Raw genomic sequence first — 19,116 nt, forward strand, 5'->3', positions numbered from 1 at the left:
ACAGTGCAAGTGGCAGACTCCACTAAGCTGGCAGGCTGGCTAACAGCCTTCTGCCTGGCCTGCACCATACTGTAGTTTCAATTAACAGTGATCAATTAGGTGATGTTTACAATTGAAGTGTGTAGGCCTCCACTGTATTGTACACCTAAGTTTCCATTAACGGTGAACAGCTAGTTGACGTTTACATGTGTGCAGAATAACATTGTAAGTATGCCTACTGTAGTTTCTATCGACAGGTAAATAGACAGTTGATCTTTACATTGAAGTGTGTATGCTACCACTGTAAGTAAGCCTACTGTAGTTTCCTTTTTTTTGTTTGAGTATACAATGTTTCAAAATTCGCAAGCAACGCAGGTTTGGGAAAACAATCTCTTTACAGGTCCACAACAGAAACGTTGAGATACAGGAAATGTTACTACAAAAGAAAACATTCTGCCAACACCTCCTAAGACATTTGATCAAGTTCGGCATGCATTGCTATTTCCTTTAGATACTGTCTTGGCCTAATTCCAAAACTTCAAAACTATACAGAAAATAAGGGTGCTACTGTCACCATAAAATATTAACATTTTTCAGGCCTTTTTCAGGCATATATTGCTCGTTCACGCGTGCACAGTGTGTAATAACTGTTCATAATAAGGTGTATTACCACAACTGACCTCAGTTCATCTTTCAATCACCCACAATTAGGAGGTGGCACGTGGGTATATTCTTCAATAAACCATTATTATGAAAGTTAGATGCCAATTGACATATAAAGTCCAAAGAAAAAAAGCCTGGAAAGAGGAGAGATGACTAGAAACAATTCGGTTGACCTTTTTATGTGTGGATTAGATGTCGGAGTAGAGGACTTTGTGCATTTAAGGTAAAATAACAACTCAACGTTTATATCCCAGGACAAATTAGCTAGCAACAGAAATCTAGCTAAATAGGACAAATTAGCTAGAAACTGCAAGCTAGTTAGGTAGATTGCCATAAATGTTTCATGCTTTTCAACAAATTAATATAATTTGTTCAGAGTTTGTTTTGATATTTCAACCTGTGTGTCGTGGTTGCGTTGGGTGTGGGGGGACAACATCAATTTGCTCATGATGGTGCACGTGGAAGTTTGGGTATGGTGTCCTGCACTCAATCAAATGTGCATCTATATTGTTCAACATAAAAAAAGCGCAATAGGAATATTTATCATGATGAAGCTTTTGTTTTGTTGTGGCCACAATATACCATCATGGATTAAACAACTTTTATGTACAATAATATGAGGCTAGTTAGAATAACCAAACATTTGGGAAATAATAGCCTGTAGCCTACTTGGAGTCAGTGATTGGCTAATTCATTCAGAATTTCGGAATATGATCATGTCCAATGCTGTAGGTTGGTGGGCTCAATTATTTTGTCTGTTCTTCTGACGTCGTCATTGGAAAAATTATAGAGAATTGCGCCGGCCGGGTCATCGGGGCTAACACTGAGTTGGAAAGCTCTGGCTCCCATATTTGCCTTGGGTTGTTGTTCCACTCCACAAATCAATAGGTCGTTACACAGAGGTTAGATTCACATAGGGACTTATACTGATCATATGCCTGCCATGCACACTTTACTGTCGTAAAGTCTATTAATTCATTCCAATGTGCACTGTTGAAAAGTGGCAATCTGTGCATAAAGCGCTTGCGTGAGGTCACGACCTGATGTTTCACAGACAAACACTGCTGTTCCTAGTGGAATCATGTTTAATGATTATAACAGCAAATGGCTAACTGACCATCCGCTCACAAAACAAACAACTAGGCTGAACAACTTTTGGAGCCCCTGATCGATCAGCTGTGTTGCCCACAATGCAGTGGTTCCAAAGTGGGCCATCCCATCATGTGAAATTGACTTGGGTTTGTTAACCAAGCAAAGTACAACAGGAAAGCGTAGACTAGAGTTACGTACCTACTGACTCTGGATTTGCAACCCTTGGTTTTGTGTATTTTCACATTTCCACTTGACAGAGGAGCACCAGTTTCTACTGCTCTCCGGTTTGTGTGGTCTCCTGCTGAGTGAGACAGAATGAAGTTGTCAGTTGTTCTGCTGGCACTCGCGCTGGCCTCTGCGTTTGCCGCAGAGGGTAAGTTACAATTTTTTAAATTAAATTAATTAATGTCCATTACTCTACCCGTGTGCTGACAAATGTTTGTATAATTCAGCTCTTGGTAGCCTACTGCTTGGGTTAGTTACTTTACGTGCTTGCCCAGTAACCATACTTCAAGCCCAGCTTCGTCTGTTCAAAAAATATGTGTGGTCACACGAAGTTAAAGGACTGAGTAACTACAGTTGAAAACCTTTTATATAAGAACAACATCTGTAGCTACTATGTATGATGACCACTACTTTGGGCATTCATATAAGGGCCCCTGTCAATGTCTAGCCTACATTGCTGTATCAGAATGTTGTTCTAAGGTAACCACTGTTTTTGGGTCATCCCTCCTGTGCAGAGTCGTGTGTGGGTCGCTGTCACAGCTTCAACCCCATGGCCAAGTGCCAGTGTGACTCCATGTGTCGCTACTACAGCAGCTGCTGCATGGACTTCGACAGTGCCTGCCCTAGGAAGAGTAAGAAAGATGCTCTGCTTCTCATGATATTATGGCTCCCTGGAAATTATGATCTTATGTATATCATATTTATAACGGATGTGTCTGAAATGGCACCCTATTTAATTTCTAGAGCACTACTTTTGACTACTTCGGGCCCGAAGTCAAAAGTAGTGGACTATAAAGGGTATAGGATGCCATTTTGGACACAACCAGGGTTAGTTTAATCAAGTTTGATCAAGTAAAAAAATGCCACATAGAATCAAACCACTGTCCATATAATGTTTCTAATATAAATCTGTGGCATTCTCTCCTCAGTTGCACGCGGTGACACATTTGATGCCTCAGAGGACGATGTAGTGAACACCCCCACTACAGCAGTGAACACAACTGCTGTCCCCACCACCACCCTGGCCCCGACCACCACCATCCATAACCCCACCCTCCCCCCTGACCCAGAGGCAGTGCCCTGCAGCGGGAAGCCCTTCGACGCCTTCCTCCAGCTCAAGAACGGATCCATCTACGCCTTCAGAGGTGAGGGGGAATGTGTAAGGGCAAATACCAGAAAAGTTCTTGATGCCATTGACTAGTGACCTGGGGATAATTCCAACGCCCGCAATCCAGTAAAAAATATGAGTCCAAGAATACGTTTAGTCAATTTATTTTCATTCTTTTCAATAATCCGAAATCAAATAAAAAGAGCACGGTTGAAAATTGCCTGTGCTCCTAATTAGGTATAGGTATGATATGAATAGAACACAAACATTCAAAATGGCTCCTACATTGTAGCTGCAAGTCTCAAAACAATTAACAAATGTCCAGGGAGCCTAAATAAAGCATAGCTAGCTAACATTGAAGCTGGTTGGTAAGCTCCCAGCCGATTCATGCAGGGTAGTAACGACATGATTTGGTACTGTTCATTGTTGTTTAACTAGCTAATGTTAGCTGGCTGGCTTGTTAGCTAACATTAAGTGTGTGACCTTACACATTGTTTACCTAGTTACGTTCATTGTTAACTTAGCTAGCTACATGTCTTAAGCTAAAGTGTACTGTTAGCTAGCTAGCTAACATTAGCTGTCTGGCTGCCTAGCTAGCATTACGTGTATGACATTATTTGTATCCCAGAGCCATTTGCTTTTCTAGTTATAGCCTAATGTTAGCTAGCTAACATTGAACCTGGTTGGTTAGCTGCCAGCAGATTCATGCTGGGTAATAAATCACACGGACTCTCAGTCAATCTTAAATGAATAATTGTTTATTAATAGTTAACTGGAGAGGTTCCATCAAACCATCCTGACAGGGAAGTCCCGTTAGATCTCAAAATCAAATCAAATCAAATCAAATTTTATTTGTCACATACACATGGTTAGCAGATGTTAATGCGAGTGTAGCGAAATGCTTGTGCTTCTAGTTCCGACAATGCAGTAATAACCAACAAGTAATCTAACTAACAATTCCTAATCTACTGTCTTATACACAGTGTAAGGGGATAAAGAATATGTACATAAGGATATATGAATGAGTGATGGTACAGAGCAGCATAGGCAAGATACAGTAGATGGTATCGAGTACAGTATATACATGTGAGATGAGTATGTAAACAAAGTGGCATAGTTAAAGTGGCTAGTGATACATGTATTACATAAGGATGCAGTCGATGATATAGAGTACAGTATATAGGTATGCATATGAGATGAATAATGTAGGGTAAGTAACATTATATAAGGTAGCATTGTTTAAAGTGGCTAGTGATATATTTACAACATTTCCCATCAATTCCCATTATTAAAGTGGCTGGAGTTGAGTCAGTGTCAGTGTGTAGGCAGCAGCCACTCAATGTTAGTGGTGGCTGTTTAACAGTCTGATGGCCTTGAGATAGAAGCTGTTTTTCAGTCTCTCGGTCCCAGCTTTGATGCACCTGTACTGACCTCGCCTTCTGGATGATAGCGGGGTGAACAGGCAGTGGCTCGGGTGGTAGATGTCCTTGATGATCTTTATGGCCTTCCTGTAACATCGGGTGGTGTAGGTGTCCTGGAGGGCAGGTAGTTTGCCCCCGATGATGCGTTGTGCAGACCTCACTACCCTCTGGAGAGCCTTACGGTTGAGGGCGGAGCAGTTGCCGTACCAGGCGGTGATACAGCCCGCCAGGATGCTCTCGATTGTGCCTCTGTAGAAGTTTGTGAGTGCTTTTGGTGACAAGCCGAATTTCTTCAGCCTCCTGAGGTTGAAGAGGCGCTGCTGCGCCTTCTTCACGATGCTGTCTGTGTGAGTGGACCAATTCAGTTTGTCTGTGATGTGTATGCCGAGGAACTTAAAACTTGCTACTCTCTCCACTACTGTTCCATCGATGTGGATAGGGGGGTGTTCCCTCTGCTGTTTCCTGAAGTCCACAATCATCTCCTTAGTTTTGTTGACGTTGAGTGTGAGGTTATAAACTGCTTACAGACGCGTTATATGGGCATGATTTATCTTATTCATATCATTCTAAATTAATTCATTATTAACGTTTGGTTCATGCATGTGACCAACCAATATCTCACGATAGCCAGATCAGGACTTAATAACACAAGGACCACTCAGAGTATGCTATTCTGTTCTTCTGAAATATACTACATTTTCTTCATATCATGCTTTTTTAGAGGTTTCGATTTTTAGATGTATTTTTTTGTGAAGGTGTAAGCTATATTACATGGCTTTATTAGACTCTTTAAAATGTAGATGTTCCAAAGGTCTGCATCGGTAGCTTGTCGGCTATGTGTGGAAGCCAGGAGATGCTAAATGTGTTTATATTAAAGTTTCTTTGCTTGACAATCACCGGCTGACAAAATTTTGTGACCGCCACAACCCTATTTATTAGGAATTATTCTTAGAAAAGTGCCAATGTATTCGGCGAGAGGAGTCATATCAGAAGAGTGATCTGGGACAAAAGTACAACATTCATTGGCAATGATTGCACAAGTGACCCCTAGACCTTCCAAAACATAGTCAAGATCCTCTCTGTTTTGCAGAGCCAATTTACGCATTTTGTTTTACCATTGCCAATTTTCTCTACGTCTCTACATCTCCAGAATTTGGTCTAGGGCACATTGTTGGTCATAGTCTTAAAAGGCATGTTTTCTTATTAATGCTATAGCGAAGTTCATCACTTAACCGGACCCAACCAGATCCCAGCAGGACACTCATTCCACAATGACCATCTACTTCTGGGCCTCTACTCCGGGCCGGCATTGGTCCCTTTTGCTCAGGGCTCCTTCTAGTTTGCCTCAGGCCACAAACACATTTGCACATAAATCATTCCATTTAACCCATAACACATTAATTGCCTCACTTACATGGGTATAAACATACTAAAAACTAGCTTAAGTCAATTAGTCAGTTGTAAAAAATTTGTCAGTTTCCAACAATCCCTTATCTGGATCAATGATCACTCACATGTTCCACACGACCTAGAAACCACATTGACTTCACAGGGAAGAAAGAGAACACATTATAACAGTTTCAGACCAACCTTGATAAGAATGAGATTGGGACAAGGTTAGCCCAAGCTACAATCTAGTGGCTATCCTCACATTTTAGGAGCATCGCTCTGTCTCTAGAAGCCTTGCCTTTCCAATTCATAATTAGAACTATTGATAAATTATCCAACCTAAATTTAGAATGACAGTCCTTAGTGCTTCACGTTGGTTCTCTCACCTGAATTTTAAGACGCTCAACTTAACACACACCAATACAGGCAGAATGTACATTTACATTGACATACAGTATATACATCTTATATTTCTAGCATTCATTTTTCTCATCACGGCCCCCATTTGTGGTAATGACAGATTGGTATCTCAATGCATTTGTAGTCTAAATTACTATACATTTCACAGTGTGCAGACCTCCACAAACAACCTGTTGCTGCAAAAAAATTGTTCATGGACAAGCCTAAATCAATTACGGGCACAGTTGACCACCCCCTTCCTTCATGGCATTCATTCGTCTGGCATCTTCATTTTCTTCTTCAGGTAGTTTTACAGTTCATCCTCCCAATGGCACACGTGTTGAAAGTGAATGGCCCTTGATCATTTCCCATTTTACCTGAGCCACCACTGTCCTTTACTGTCCATTATGTCTTGTCCATTTTCCTACCAGTACACGAGCGGCATGAGAGCAGTTTGGACGGGATCACTCTCCATGCTCACTGGTAATTCCCCCTTTGGGCACATGACTCACATCGTGATTCATGTGTCCCAAAAAAACTACAACACTGCCTGTTAAGTAAAAAATTAACAAATCAAATTAGAATTATAACTCTTTTCTTGAAGAAAATAATTGTATCCCATAAGATAATAGTAAAATTACCTTATGGGGCAGCAGGGTAGCCTAGTGGTTAGAGCATTGGACTAGTAACCGGAAGATTGCGAGTTCAAACCCCCAAGCTGACAAGGTACAAATCTGTCATTCTACCCCTGAACAGGCAGCTAACCCACGGTTCCCAGGCCGTCATTGAAAATAAGAATTTGTTCTTAACTGACTTGCCTGGTTAAATAAAGGTAAAAAATAAATACAAAGAGACTAGAGAGGTGTCCCTCATTCAGAAGCAGCACTGTCCCTCTCATTGTCCAAATCACACATAGGACTATTGCTAAATTATAACCATCTTCCTAATTATTAGTGTTTCCATATTACCAGAAAGTCAGATCAGAGGTCAGTCAACCCATATTAAGTGAGTGTTTCTTTCCCTGTACCTCAGACATTATTTAAAGCTATTTCAAACATTACAAAAAATGTTGTGTATCAGGTTTACATTGGGTTTTTCAGTACATTTATTATCAAGATAATGTACATGTGTGCAACCAAAACTCGTACAATAGATACTTCATAAAATTTCATTTTTGTGCTCTTTAAGGTGTATCTTTTCATCAGGAAGCCCTTTGAAGGGAGAGGTCATTGATAAACATATCCAAAAAAACTTGGAAGTAGACATTCCATCAGTCCTGGAAGAAAGAGAATAAACATGTACTTAGTTTGCACATCTTAATCAGTCGTAAAAGTTCTTAATCTTAATTGAGTTTATTGCATCTTGGGCAGGAAGTCTTGATAAAACCATACGTATAGAGAATTATACTTCAGACACATCAGATGATATGCTGTCCCGTAAAGCTGAACAGGCACTTTCTAAAGTAAACAATCCCAGAGCCCCTCTTTTGTAATCTTCATATTTTGACCAGTTGCATTGACATACAGCTCTGTACTAACTGTCCCTGGGACATAAACTAGTCCAAATATTAAACCTGTTGTTTAACTAATCTGCTAGGACCTAGATTTACTTCAATTTAGGACACAGTTCCACGTACTGACAGAGATGATTGTTTTAGATGATTACCTTCTTACTGAAATCACTGGTGTTACACAAACTATAGAATTATCCAAAACATCTCTTATTCAATTCTTCATACCTCTGTCCCAAATGTCCCCACTGTGTCCCTTACATCCTGTTTGAGTTCAGTGAATTTCTATTGTTCCACAGGAAACGTATCTCTAACCCAAACACCAGATGGAGGCCTCTAATTTAATATCAGTCCCAATGCTCAATCCCACTGTTCCGCATGTGAAACATTTACTCTTCAAATTACTAAGATATTGCATTATTAGAGTGTTATCTGAAAGCCACTAATAACCACCAGTCACTTTGTTACTTTCACTAGCCTTCATATCTGTTCCCTCAACTAGGACCCTTCTACCAAATAAGTAGACATTCTCAATCTCTACTGCGAACACACTAGGCTAACTCTCAAACAATGTTCGGCTTTACCCCCAAATTGCAAGGTTTAAAAACATAACAAAACAAACATAACAAAACAAACATAACGTTCTCCGTATTGGAAGGCATTGTTTTAATTTTAGTCTACCCTAACAAAGTTACCTCTTAAGAAATATCGTTTCCCAATGAGATCTCACTGAACGGACAGAGACCTCAAAAAAAAGATCTGAATGGTTAGTCCTCGGGATTCTGCCTGCTACATAGGTTCTGTTATACTCACAGACATGATTCAAACAGTTTTAGAAACTTCAGAGTGTTTTCTATCCAAATATGCTAATAATATGCATATCTTATATTCTTGGCATGAGTAGCAGGAAGTTGAAATTAGGCATGCTATTTATCCAAAAGTGAAAATGCTGCCCCTTATACCTTAAGAAGTTAACCAGGGCAATTTCTCCATAAATAGACAGGTATTTACCTCTCCATGGTTGCAGGATTGTGTCTATTTTTACAAGTTTTCTATTGAAATTCATTGTGGGGAGCTTATTTATATATTTTGTGATATGAATACAGAATATGTCTACTTCACCATCAGCCCATTTTATAGGTAAACTGCAGGGTAATGTAAAAGTCCAATACATAATATTGTACCCTTATCATAATTAGGTTTTAGTCCAGAGAGTACAGAAAAGTTATCTAGATCTTCAATGAGACATTGCGGAGATCTAGCTTGCGGACATAGTATAAAACTTGAGTCATCGGCATACATGGACACCTTTGTTTTTAAGCCTTGGATTTCTAATCTTCTAATATTGTTATTGGATCTGATTTTAAAAGCTAGCATTTTGATGGCCATAATGAATAGATATGGTGACAGCGGACACCCTTGTTTAACTCCTCTTGACGATTCAAAACTCCCTGAGATGTAGCCGTTATTCACTATTTTACACCTGGGGTTGCTATACATTATTTTTACCCATTTTATAAGATAATTATTGAAATTGAAAAATTCCAGGCATTTATAAATAAAATCCATTCCTAAGCCTTTTCCAAATCCGCTATAAATACCATTCCTGTTTCATGGTGGCATATTATCTCCAATGTATCGTCATGTAAAAAACCTGTCTGATCAGGATGAACAATACCTGGTAAAACCCTTTTAATTCCGAGTCCTATGCATTTTGCTAGTATATTTGCGTCACAACACTGAAGTGTAAGAGGCCTCCAGTCTTTTTAGACTGGATCTTTATATTTACCATCTGGGTCTTGTTTTAATAATAGTGAAATCAAACCTTCCCGCTGAGTACCTGACAAATTTCTATAGGAGTAGTTAAAACATTCTAACAATGGAGCATTTAGTATATCAAAAAATACTTGATATACCTCTACCAGTATGCCATCAAGCCCTGAGATTTTTCCAGACTGAAAGGATTTAAGAGCCTCGAGAACTTCTTCCTCTGTAATTTGGCCTTCTCACTTTCTGTACATTTTTTTTAATTTACATTTTTTATATTATTTGTAAAGAATTCCTTACCATAATCTTCATTCAGTCGGAAAGGATGAGACGGAAAAAATAAATATGCCAAAAATAATTTGCTTCCTCTTTTAAAATATAATTTGGGGAATAATAGATGAGTGTCTTCAGTAATGAGTTTCTGCAAATTATTTTTGTTAGCGTTCCTGTATTGAAGATTCAGGAAGGATGTTGTGTATTTTTCTCCATATTCCATCAAGTGTGCTTTATTTTGTTATAGATCACATTAGATTGTTATTTTTTATTTTTCCTCTAACCTATTTCGTATCTCTGTAGTATTGTTTTTATTGCTATCTACCTGTACTATTAGTTCATGGATTTCCCTTGTTAGTCTTGTCACTTTAGTCAGAAACTGCTTTTTTATTATTGATGAATATTGAATTGAATGACCCCTGAAGGTACATTTAAGGGTATCCCAAACAATAAGGGGATATGCTGAACCTATATTATACTGGAAAAATTATAAATGGTTACAAATTATTTTGTCTTAGTTAAAAATAATTTGTCCTCCAGTAAACTTTGATTTACATTTCCAATATCCCATCCACATTTAAAATCTATAAGAGTTATGTGAATGCAAATTAGATGATGACTCGATCGCATTCTGTCTCCTATTAAAAGTTTTTTTTAACCTTTGATGCAAGAAAGAAAGAGACAAGAAAGTAGTCAAGGCAACTAGTTTGATTAGTCTCCTCCATGTATATCTCACTAGGTTGTTTTTTTGTCTACAAATATCCACTATTTAAGTGTCTATAATATTTGTAATTTCCTTAAGGGACCGTTATAGTTTGTATAGTGATTACCTTTATGGTCCATTGAGGTACTTAACCTCTTGATACTACCCTTCCCGGATCCGGGTGCGTAATCATCGCCTGAAACTAATTAGTATAACGCAGCGGACATAAATATCCCTAGAAAATATTCCTATTCATGAAAATCACAAATGAAATATATTGAGACACAGCTTAGCCTTTTGTTAATCACGCTGTCATCTCGGATTTTCGAAATATGCTTTACAGCCAATGCTAGACAAGCATTTGTGTAAGTTTATCATAGACTAGCATAGCATTATGCCCAGCTAGCAGCAGGCAACATTTTCACAAAAATAAGAAAAGCAATGAAATTAAATCACTTACCTTTGAAGATCTGGTTGGTTGGTTTCTCATTAGAAGCGATTGGAATAATGGCTACTTCTGTACTTTACGCAATTTTCTGCGGGAGCCATCATGTGATCATCACTGGTCCCTTACGGCTATTCTTCAGCATAAATGTGTAAAAAGACGTCACAATGCTGTAGACACCTTGGGGAATACGTAGAAAGCATAAGCTCATTCGTAGCCTATTCACAGCCATATAAGGAGTCATTGGCATGCAGCGCTTTCAAAATATGGGGCACTTCCTGATTGGATTTTTATCTGGGTTTCGCCTGTAACATCAGTTCTGTTGCACTCACAGACAATATCTTTGTAGTTTTGGAAATGTCAGAGTGTTTTCTATCCAAAGCTGTCAATTATATGCATAGTCGAGCATCTTTTCGTGACAAAATATCTTGTTTAAAACGGGAACGTTTTTTATCCAAAAATGAAAATACTGCCCCCTAGTTACAAAAGGTTAATGGTGCAGCTGTATAACCTTTTGAGGATCTGAGGACCCATGCCAAATCTTTTCAATCTCCTGAGGGGGAATAGGCTTTGTTGTGCCCTCTTCACGGCTGTCTTAGTTGTTTGGATAGTTTGTTGGTGATGTGGACACCAAGGAACTTGAAGCTCTCAACCTGCTCCACTGCAGCCCCGTTGATGAGAATGGGGGCGTGCTCAGTCCTCCTTTTGTCTGTAGTCCACAACCATCTCCTTTATCTTGATCAAGTTGAGGGAGAGGTTGTTGTGCTGGCACCAGACGACCAGGTCTCTGACCTCCTCCCTATAGGCTGTCTCATCATTGTTGGTGATCAGGCCTACCACTGTTATCATCGGCAAACTTAATGATGGTGTTGGAGTCGTGCCTCGCCATGTAGTCTTGAGTGAACACTGAGTACAGGTGGGGACTGAGCATGCACTCCTGAGGGCCCCCAGCGTTGTGGATGTGTTGTTACCTACCCTTACCACCTGGTGGCAGAACCGTCAGGAAGTCCAGGATCAGTTGTAGAGGGAGGTGTTTAGTCCCAGGGTCCTTAGCTTAGTAATGAGCTATGAGGCCATTGTGGTGTGAACGCTGAGCTGTAGTCAATGAATAGCATTCTCACGGTGTTGATGTGGTGTTGATGTGAGCCATGACCAGCCTTTCAACGCACTTCATGGCTACAGAGGTGTGTGCTACGGGTCGGTAGTCATTTAAGCAGGTTACCTTAGTGGTCTTGGGCACATGGACCATGGTGGTCTGTTTGAAATATGTTGGTGTTACGGACTTGGACAAGGAGAGATTGAAAATGTCAGTGAAAACACTTGCCAGTTTGTCAGCGTATGCTCGAAGCACACGTCCTGTTAATCCCTCTGGCCCGGCGGCCTAGTGAATGTTGACCTGTTGAAAGGTCTTACTCACAAAGGTTACGGAGAGTGTGATCACACAGTCGTCTGGAACAGCTGATGCTCTCATGCATGCTTCAGTGTTACTTGCCAGCTCGCCTGGTAGCCTCGTGTCACTGGGCTATAGTTGGCTGTGCTTCCCTTTGTAGTCTGTAATAGTTTGCAAGACCAACCACACGCGATATGCATCGGAGCCGGTGTAGTACGATTCGATCTTAGTCCTGTATTGACGCTTTGCCTGTTTGATAGTTCATCAGAGGACATAGCGGAATTTCTTATAAGCCCCCGGGTTAGAGTCCCGCTCCTTGAAAGCGGCAGCTCTACTCATTAGCTCAGTGCGATGTTGCCTGTAATCCATGTTTGTGTACTCCTCAATGCCATCGGAGGAATCCGGGAACATATTCCAGTCTGTGCTTCTACACCTGCAAGGCTTGCTGTTTGGGGTTTTTGGCTGGGTTTCTGTACAGCACTTTGAGATATCAGCTGATGTACGAAGGGCTTTATAAATAAATTTGATTTGATTTGATTTGTGCTAGCAAAACAGTCCTGTAGCTTAGCATTTGCTTCATCTGACCTCTTTCTTCTTGACTGAGTCACTGGTGCTTCCTGCTTTAGTTTTTGTTTTTAAGCAGGAATCAGGAGGATAGAATTACGGTCAGATTTACCAAATGGAGGACGGGGAGAGCTTTGTATGCATCTCTGTATGCATCTCTGTGGGTGGAGTAAAGGTGGTCTGGAGGTTTTTCCCCATCTGGTTGCACATTTAACATGCTGAGATTTCCTGCATTAAAGTCCCTGGCCACTAGGAGCGCTGTCTCTGGACGAGCGGTTTCCTGTTTACTGGCCGTATACAGTTAATTGAGTGCTGTCTTGGTGCCAGCATCGGTTTGTTGTGGTATGTCGACAGCTACGAAAAATACAGAGCGAAACTCTCTTGGTAATTAGTGTGGTCTACAGCTTATCATGAGATACTACCGCAGGCGAGCAAAACCTTGAGACTTCCTTAGATTTCGTGCACCAGCAGTTGTTTACCGGAGGCCGCTGTTCTATCCTGCCAGAAAAACATATAACCCGCCAGCTGCATGTTATTCATGATTTTGTTCTTCCACGACTCGGTGAACATAAGATTTTACAGTTTTTAATGTCTAGTTGGTAGGATATACGTGATCGTAGTTTGTCTATTTTCTTAACGATTGATTGTACATTGGCTAATAGGACCACTGGTAAAGGTAGATTACCCTCTTGGTGACGGATCCTATCAAGGCACCCAGATCTTCGTCCATGATACCTCTGTCTCCAACTAATGATGGAGATAAGGGCCTTGCCGGGCGTGTGAAGAAAATCCTTTATCGTCCGACTTGTTGAAGAAAAAGAATTCCTCCAGTATGGGGTGGGTAATCGCTGTCCTGATATCTGGAAGCTCTTTTCGGTTATTAGACATGATGGCAGAAACATGTATAAAATAACTTACAAAGGGACGATTTTAGTTAGTTAGCTAGCCACCGGCGGACAACGACACAACGAGATGGAACAATTCAAGTTTATTCTGTAAATGACGTTTTGCTTGTAATTGGTGTGAAGCCAGTCCAAACGGGCTTTTCTTGACACTTTTTGTTTTGGTGCAACAGGACCATTCACAGTTGATCTCACTCAGTTTAGCCCAACGCTGATTGGCTATTATTTTATATTTTTTTTTATCAAGGGACGCCAAATGCTCTCTGGTTTCCATTGCATTCAATGCTGCAGGCGGCAACAATGTCATACTCTTTTTGATCAGACAGTAACAGATAGATGGTGTCACGCCCTGGTCGAAGTATTTTGTGTTTATCTTCATTTATTTGGTCAGGCCAGGGTGTGGCATGGGTTTATGTATGTGGTGTGTTTGTATTGGGATTGTAGCTTAGTGGGGTGTTCTCGTTAAGTCTATGGCTGTCTGAAGTGGTTCTCAATCAGAGGCAGGTGTTTATCGTTGTCTCTGATTGGGAACCCTATTTAGGCAGCCATATTCTTTGAGTGTTTCGTGGGTGATTGTCCTTAGTGTCCTGATGTCCTTGTTCTGTGTTTATTTGCACCAGTATTAGGCTGTTTCGGTTTTCGTTACGTTTATTGTTTTGTAGTGTTTGTATTTCGATTCGTGTTGCTTCAGTTTAATAAACATGGATCGCAATCTACACGCCGCATTTTGGTCCGACTCTCCTTCACACCTAGAAAGCCGTAAGAGATGGCCAACACTCGCTCGGATGCTTTCTCCGGTGAGATACATTCAGCTTCTTGTGAATTTAAGGACATTTATGAAACACAGAGAGAAAAAAGATAGATGTCTTTATTGGTCAACTTTTGGTGGAAGCCTGGCTTCCCTTGGCACCCATGAATACACACCACTGATCTTTCGGAACGTAACGTTGTCAAGCACAGGTGCCAATTCTGGTGAGAACTGCCCATAATCAAAACCAAATCCACAATTACATACACAGCAGTGAACCCTCTGAGAGGCAAACAATCAACAACTTATTTGGTTTAGACAGCGATTGTTTCGGCAGATACCTCTGCACATCCAATCTTTGTCTCTTTTACTCACTGTGGTAACCGCGTCCAGTTGGGTCCATCCATCTCAAAATGTTAAACTTCAGTGGCAAATACCCCAAAAGTCATTAATGACACTCACTACTAGGGACCTGAGGATAATTCCAATGCAGCCCCCCCCCCAAAAAAAATAATACCTTATTTTCAATAATCCAGAATCAAACAAAAAGAGCATGGTTGAAAATTGTCTGTGCTCCCAGGTACACTAGTTCCCACCCACACAATCCCCTGGCAGCCATATACAGTATAACTAAAGCAGACAAATCTAAATCAAGGGGGAGCAGCCAGGTGCACAACAGGTAAGAACAGGGAGGTATGAGGATGAAATTAATAGAACACCAAACATGAAAAATTGGCTCCTACACTATCTTCTTCTTTATGTCTACATTTTCACTGCTTCTCTGTTTCACTTTCTTTCCCTCTCTCCCTCTCTCTCTCCCCATTATTTCTTCTCTATGACTTGTTCTGTCTCCCTGTCCTGGTGAGAACAAACATGCTGTCTCCTACAGGTGATTATTTCTTTGAGCTCGATGAAAGGGCGGTTGTCCCCGGTTACCCCAAATTGATCTACGACCAGTGGGGCATCAGAGGACCTATAGATGCTGCCTTTACTCGCATCAACTGCCAGGGCAAGACCTACATCTTCAAAGTAGGCTACCACCTTTCCCACCACTCACAACACTGCCATAGTATCCTACATCTTCCCCACCACTAACAACACTAATACAGTGTCTTGCATCTTTAAGCTACCACCTTTCCTCACCCCTCACAACACTGACACAGCGCCCTGTTAAAGGGATAGTTCATCCCCAAGTCAACGTATGTCAGACGTTTTCACATCTCAAAAGTAGTGTTAACTAAGCAGTGCTTCCCAAACCTTTCCTCATGTACCCCCAGCCAGTCTACTGCTTTGAGGTATTCCAGAACTAGCACAGCTGATTCAAATAGTCACATCATCATCAACCCCTACATTAGTTGAATCAGCAATGCTAGTTCTGGAATTAAGAACAAATAACTGGGCTGGCTGAAGGAGAGGTTTGGGAAACATTGGTCTAAACTTGAGCTGTTGTCTGCTGGAATCAATCCCATATTAACAGGAAAATATGGCCTATGAAACTAACGTTGACTATTTAGTTTGATTCATTGCTTTGCTTTGCTTTCGCTTGTCTCCTCTCAGGGAAATAAGTATTGGCGTTTTGAGGATGATGTTCTGGATGCCGATTACCCTCGGGACATCTCTGTAGGGTTTGAGAAGGTTCCAACTGACGTCGACGCTGCCTTCGCCATACCAGCACCCGGTCACCATGGCAAAGAGAAGGTCTACTTCTTCAAAGGTAACATCCACGCACTTGGCACAAACGCCAATTCAAGGTCTTGTCCACATTAGTTCAGCTTAATTTAACTGAAATGACGAGGAAACAATGTTGATTCAACCAATGTGGTCCCAATGGACAGAATACTGGTAATGTGTGAAACACCTGAAACATAGTGTACTGTGATGAAACCCTTGAGGGGATTAATCACTGAACTTGATTTGACTTCCCAGAAAACCAAAAATGGTTCTGTGAAAGTTCCCAGAACTTTTGTTAGGTTGCGGCAAAGTGGATTTGTAGGGCCAGTAGGAGGCACTCTTTCCTCTGGTCAAAAAATAAATAAATAATGTAATATGATGTAATACTGTATATCCAAATGCCACCGGGCAGTGATTGGGGACATTGCCCAGTGTAGGGTGTTGTCTATCAGATGGGACGTTAATCGGGTGTCCTGACTCTATGGTTACTAAAGAGCCCATGGCAATTATCGTAAAAGTAGGGGTGTTTGCTCCGGTGTCCTGTCTATATTCCCTCATACCATCATGGCCACCTAATCATCCCCTGCTTCCAATTGGCTCATTCATCACTCCTCCTCTCCCCTGTAACTATTTCCCAGGTCGTTTCTGTGAATGAGAACGTGTTCTCAGTCAACTTACCTGGTAAAATTGACCTGGTAAAATAAGGGTTGAATAAATAAAATAAATGAATAAAAATTCTCATAACACAAAAACTGTCCTGTCGTGATGATGATTATAACATGTTTGTATAATAAAACATTTGCCTGATGTTCCTATAACACATTTAGTCTGTTCATTAGAAGTTCCCAGAATGTTTCATTAGGTTGTGGGAACAATCTGGTTGTAACATTGTGGGCACATCACAAAATATATGTTCCCAAAACACACAAATATCCAGTTGTGCAGATGATTCTAAAATATTTTATGGTGCAAAGCAAATTCACCTGCTGTTACAAGAATGTTCCTAGAAAACATTTAATCTGTTCTCTAAATGTTCAGAGAATGTTTCTTTAGTTTGTGGAAGCATTGTGTGGTAAGACACAAGATTACTTAAGAAGTTACTAAAACACTAAAACTGTGCAGTTGTTCTGACATTCAGATAAGGTTTCTATCAGGGTGCACAAAACCTTCCTAGGTGTAATATGGGTCCGTGAAACTGCTCCTTATCCCTACAAGTGACCTAGCCTAATACATATAGAACACATTTAATCTGTTCTTTAAATGTTCAGTACATAGGCATACTCAGATGAAAATTGGAAAAGGTTGTTGACAGCTTTTTTATATATTTCGAAGCTATACATAGTTTATGTTCCTGTTATAAACAATGAAGTAATACAACCTTATATACTGAACAAAAATATAAATGCAACATGCAACAATTTCTAAGATTTTACTGAGTTACATTTCATATAATGGAATCAGTCAATTGAAATAAATTAATTAGGCCCTAATCTATGGAGTGATGGTTGCTGTTGCGACAAGCAATCCGCTATCCGGGAGTGTAATTATAGCCTCAAGCTCATTACCATAACGCAACGTTAGCTATTCATGAAAATCGCAAATTAAATTAAATAAATACATTGGCTCACAAGCTTAGCCTTTTGTTAACAACACTGTCATCTCAGATTTTCAAAATATGCTTTTCAACCATAGCTACACAAGCATTTGTGTAAGAGTATTGATAGCTAGCATAGCATTAAGCCTAGCATTCAGCAGGCAACATTTTCACAAAAACAAGAAAAGCATTCAAATAAAATCATTTACCTTTGAAGAACTGCGGATGTTTTCAATGAAGAGACTCTCAGTTAGATAGCAAGTGTTCAGTTTTTCCCAAAATATTATTTGTGTAGGAGAAATCGCTCCGTTTTGTTCATCACGTTTGGCTAAGAAAAAAAACCGCCAAACTTTTTCCAAATTAACTCCATAATATCGACAGAAACATGGCAAACGTTGTTTAGAATCAATCCTCAAGGTGTTTTTCACATATCTATTCGATGATAATTCATTTGTGGCAGTTGCCTTTCTCATCTGAACCTAATGGAAAAGTGGACGCAGCTGGAGATTGCGCAATAATTTCGACGGAGGACACCAAGCGGACACCTGGTAAATGTAGTCTCTTATGGTCAATCTTAAAATGATATGCCTACAAATACATCACAATGCTGCAGACACCTTGGGGAAACGACAGAAAGTGTAGGCTCATTCCTGGCGCATTCACAGCCATATAAGGAGACATTGGAACACAGCGCATTCAAAATCTGGGGCATTTCCTGTATAAAATTTCATCTTGGTTTCGTCTGTAGCATTAGTTCTGGGGCACTCACAGACAATATCTTTGCAGTTTTGGAAATGTCAGTGTTTTCTTTCAAAAGCTGTCAATTATATGCATAGTCGAGCATATCTTGTTTAAAACGGGAACATTTTTTTATCCAAAAATTAAAAGAGCGCCCCCTATATCGAAGAAGTTAATGGACAAAAAAATGTGCTTTTCTTTCAAAAACAAGGACATTTCTAAGTGACCCCAAACTTTTAAACGATTGTGTAAACAGCAACACCTACCCCAATTGCAACACCTCTGTCTCTTCTATAGATGTTATATCCTTGTATTGGTACTGCTGTATCATCAAATTAATTATTTCAGTGAGTCTGGGAAATGGCTAATATGTGACACGATTCAGGAAACTAGAAGTATGTTGCAAGTCACAACTTCACAGGAGAGCCGTTTGAATGTAAAAATATATTTTTTTTCTTTTTCTTTTTTTTTCTTTTTTTCGAACATATGAACTTTCATGTACCTTAGTAACAAACTTGCCATCTGTAAATACACA

The 19,116-nt window shown here is 40.1% G+C and overlaps 1 protein-coding gene across 1 annotated transcript in view; it reads left to right on the forward strand.

Annotated features, from left to right (window-relative positions):
• The first annotated feature begins 1,857 nt into the window (after window positions 1–1,857).
• Window positions 1,858–19,116, forward strand: part of vtnb (vitronectin b) — a 28,438-nt gene continuing 11,179 nt past the window's right edge. Inside the window, exons 1-5 of the mRNA XM_064938029.1 lie at window positions 1,858–2,107; window positions 2,475–2,591; window positions 2,889–3,104; window positions 15,468–15,607; window positions 16,136–16,292. Of these exons, the coding sequence (XP_064794101.1) occupies window positions 2,050–2,107; window positions 2,475–2,591; window positions 2,889–3,104; window positions 15,468–15,607; window positions 16,136–16,292 (688 nt within the window). The 5' untranslated portion in view covers window positions 1,858–2,049. The remainder of the gene's footprint in view (window positions 2,108–2,474; window positions 2,592–2,888; window positions 3,105–15,467; window positions 15,608–16,135; window positions 16,293–19,116) is intronic.

The sequence above is a fragment of the Oncorhynchus masou genome, chromosome 26, assembly GCF_036934945.1.
Source record: "Oncorhynchus masou masou isolate Uvic2021 chromosome 26, UVic_Omas_1.1, whole genome shotgun sequence".
Taxonomy (NCBI): Eukaryota; Metazoa; Chordata; class Actinopteri; order Salmoniformes; family Salmonidae; genus Oncorhynchus; species Oncorhynchus masou.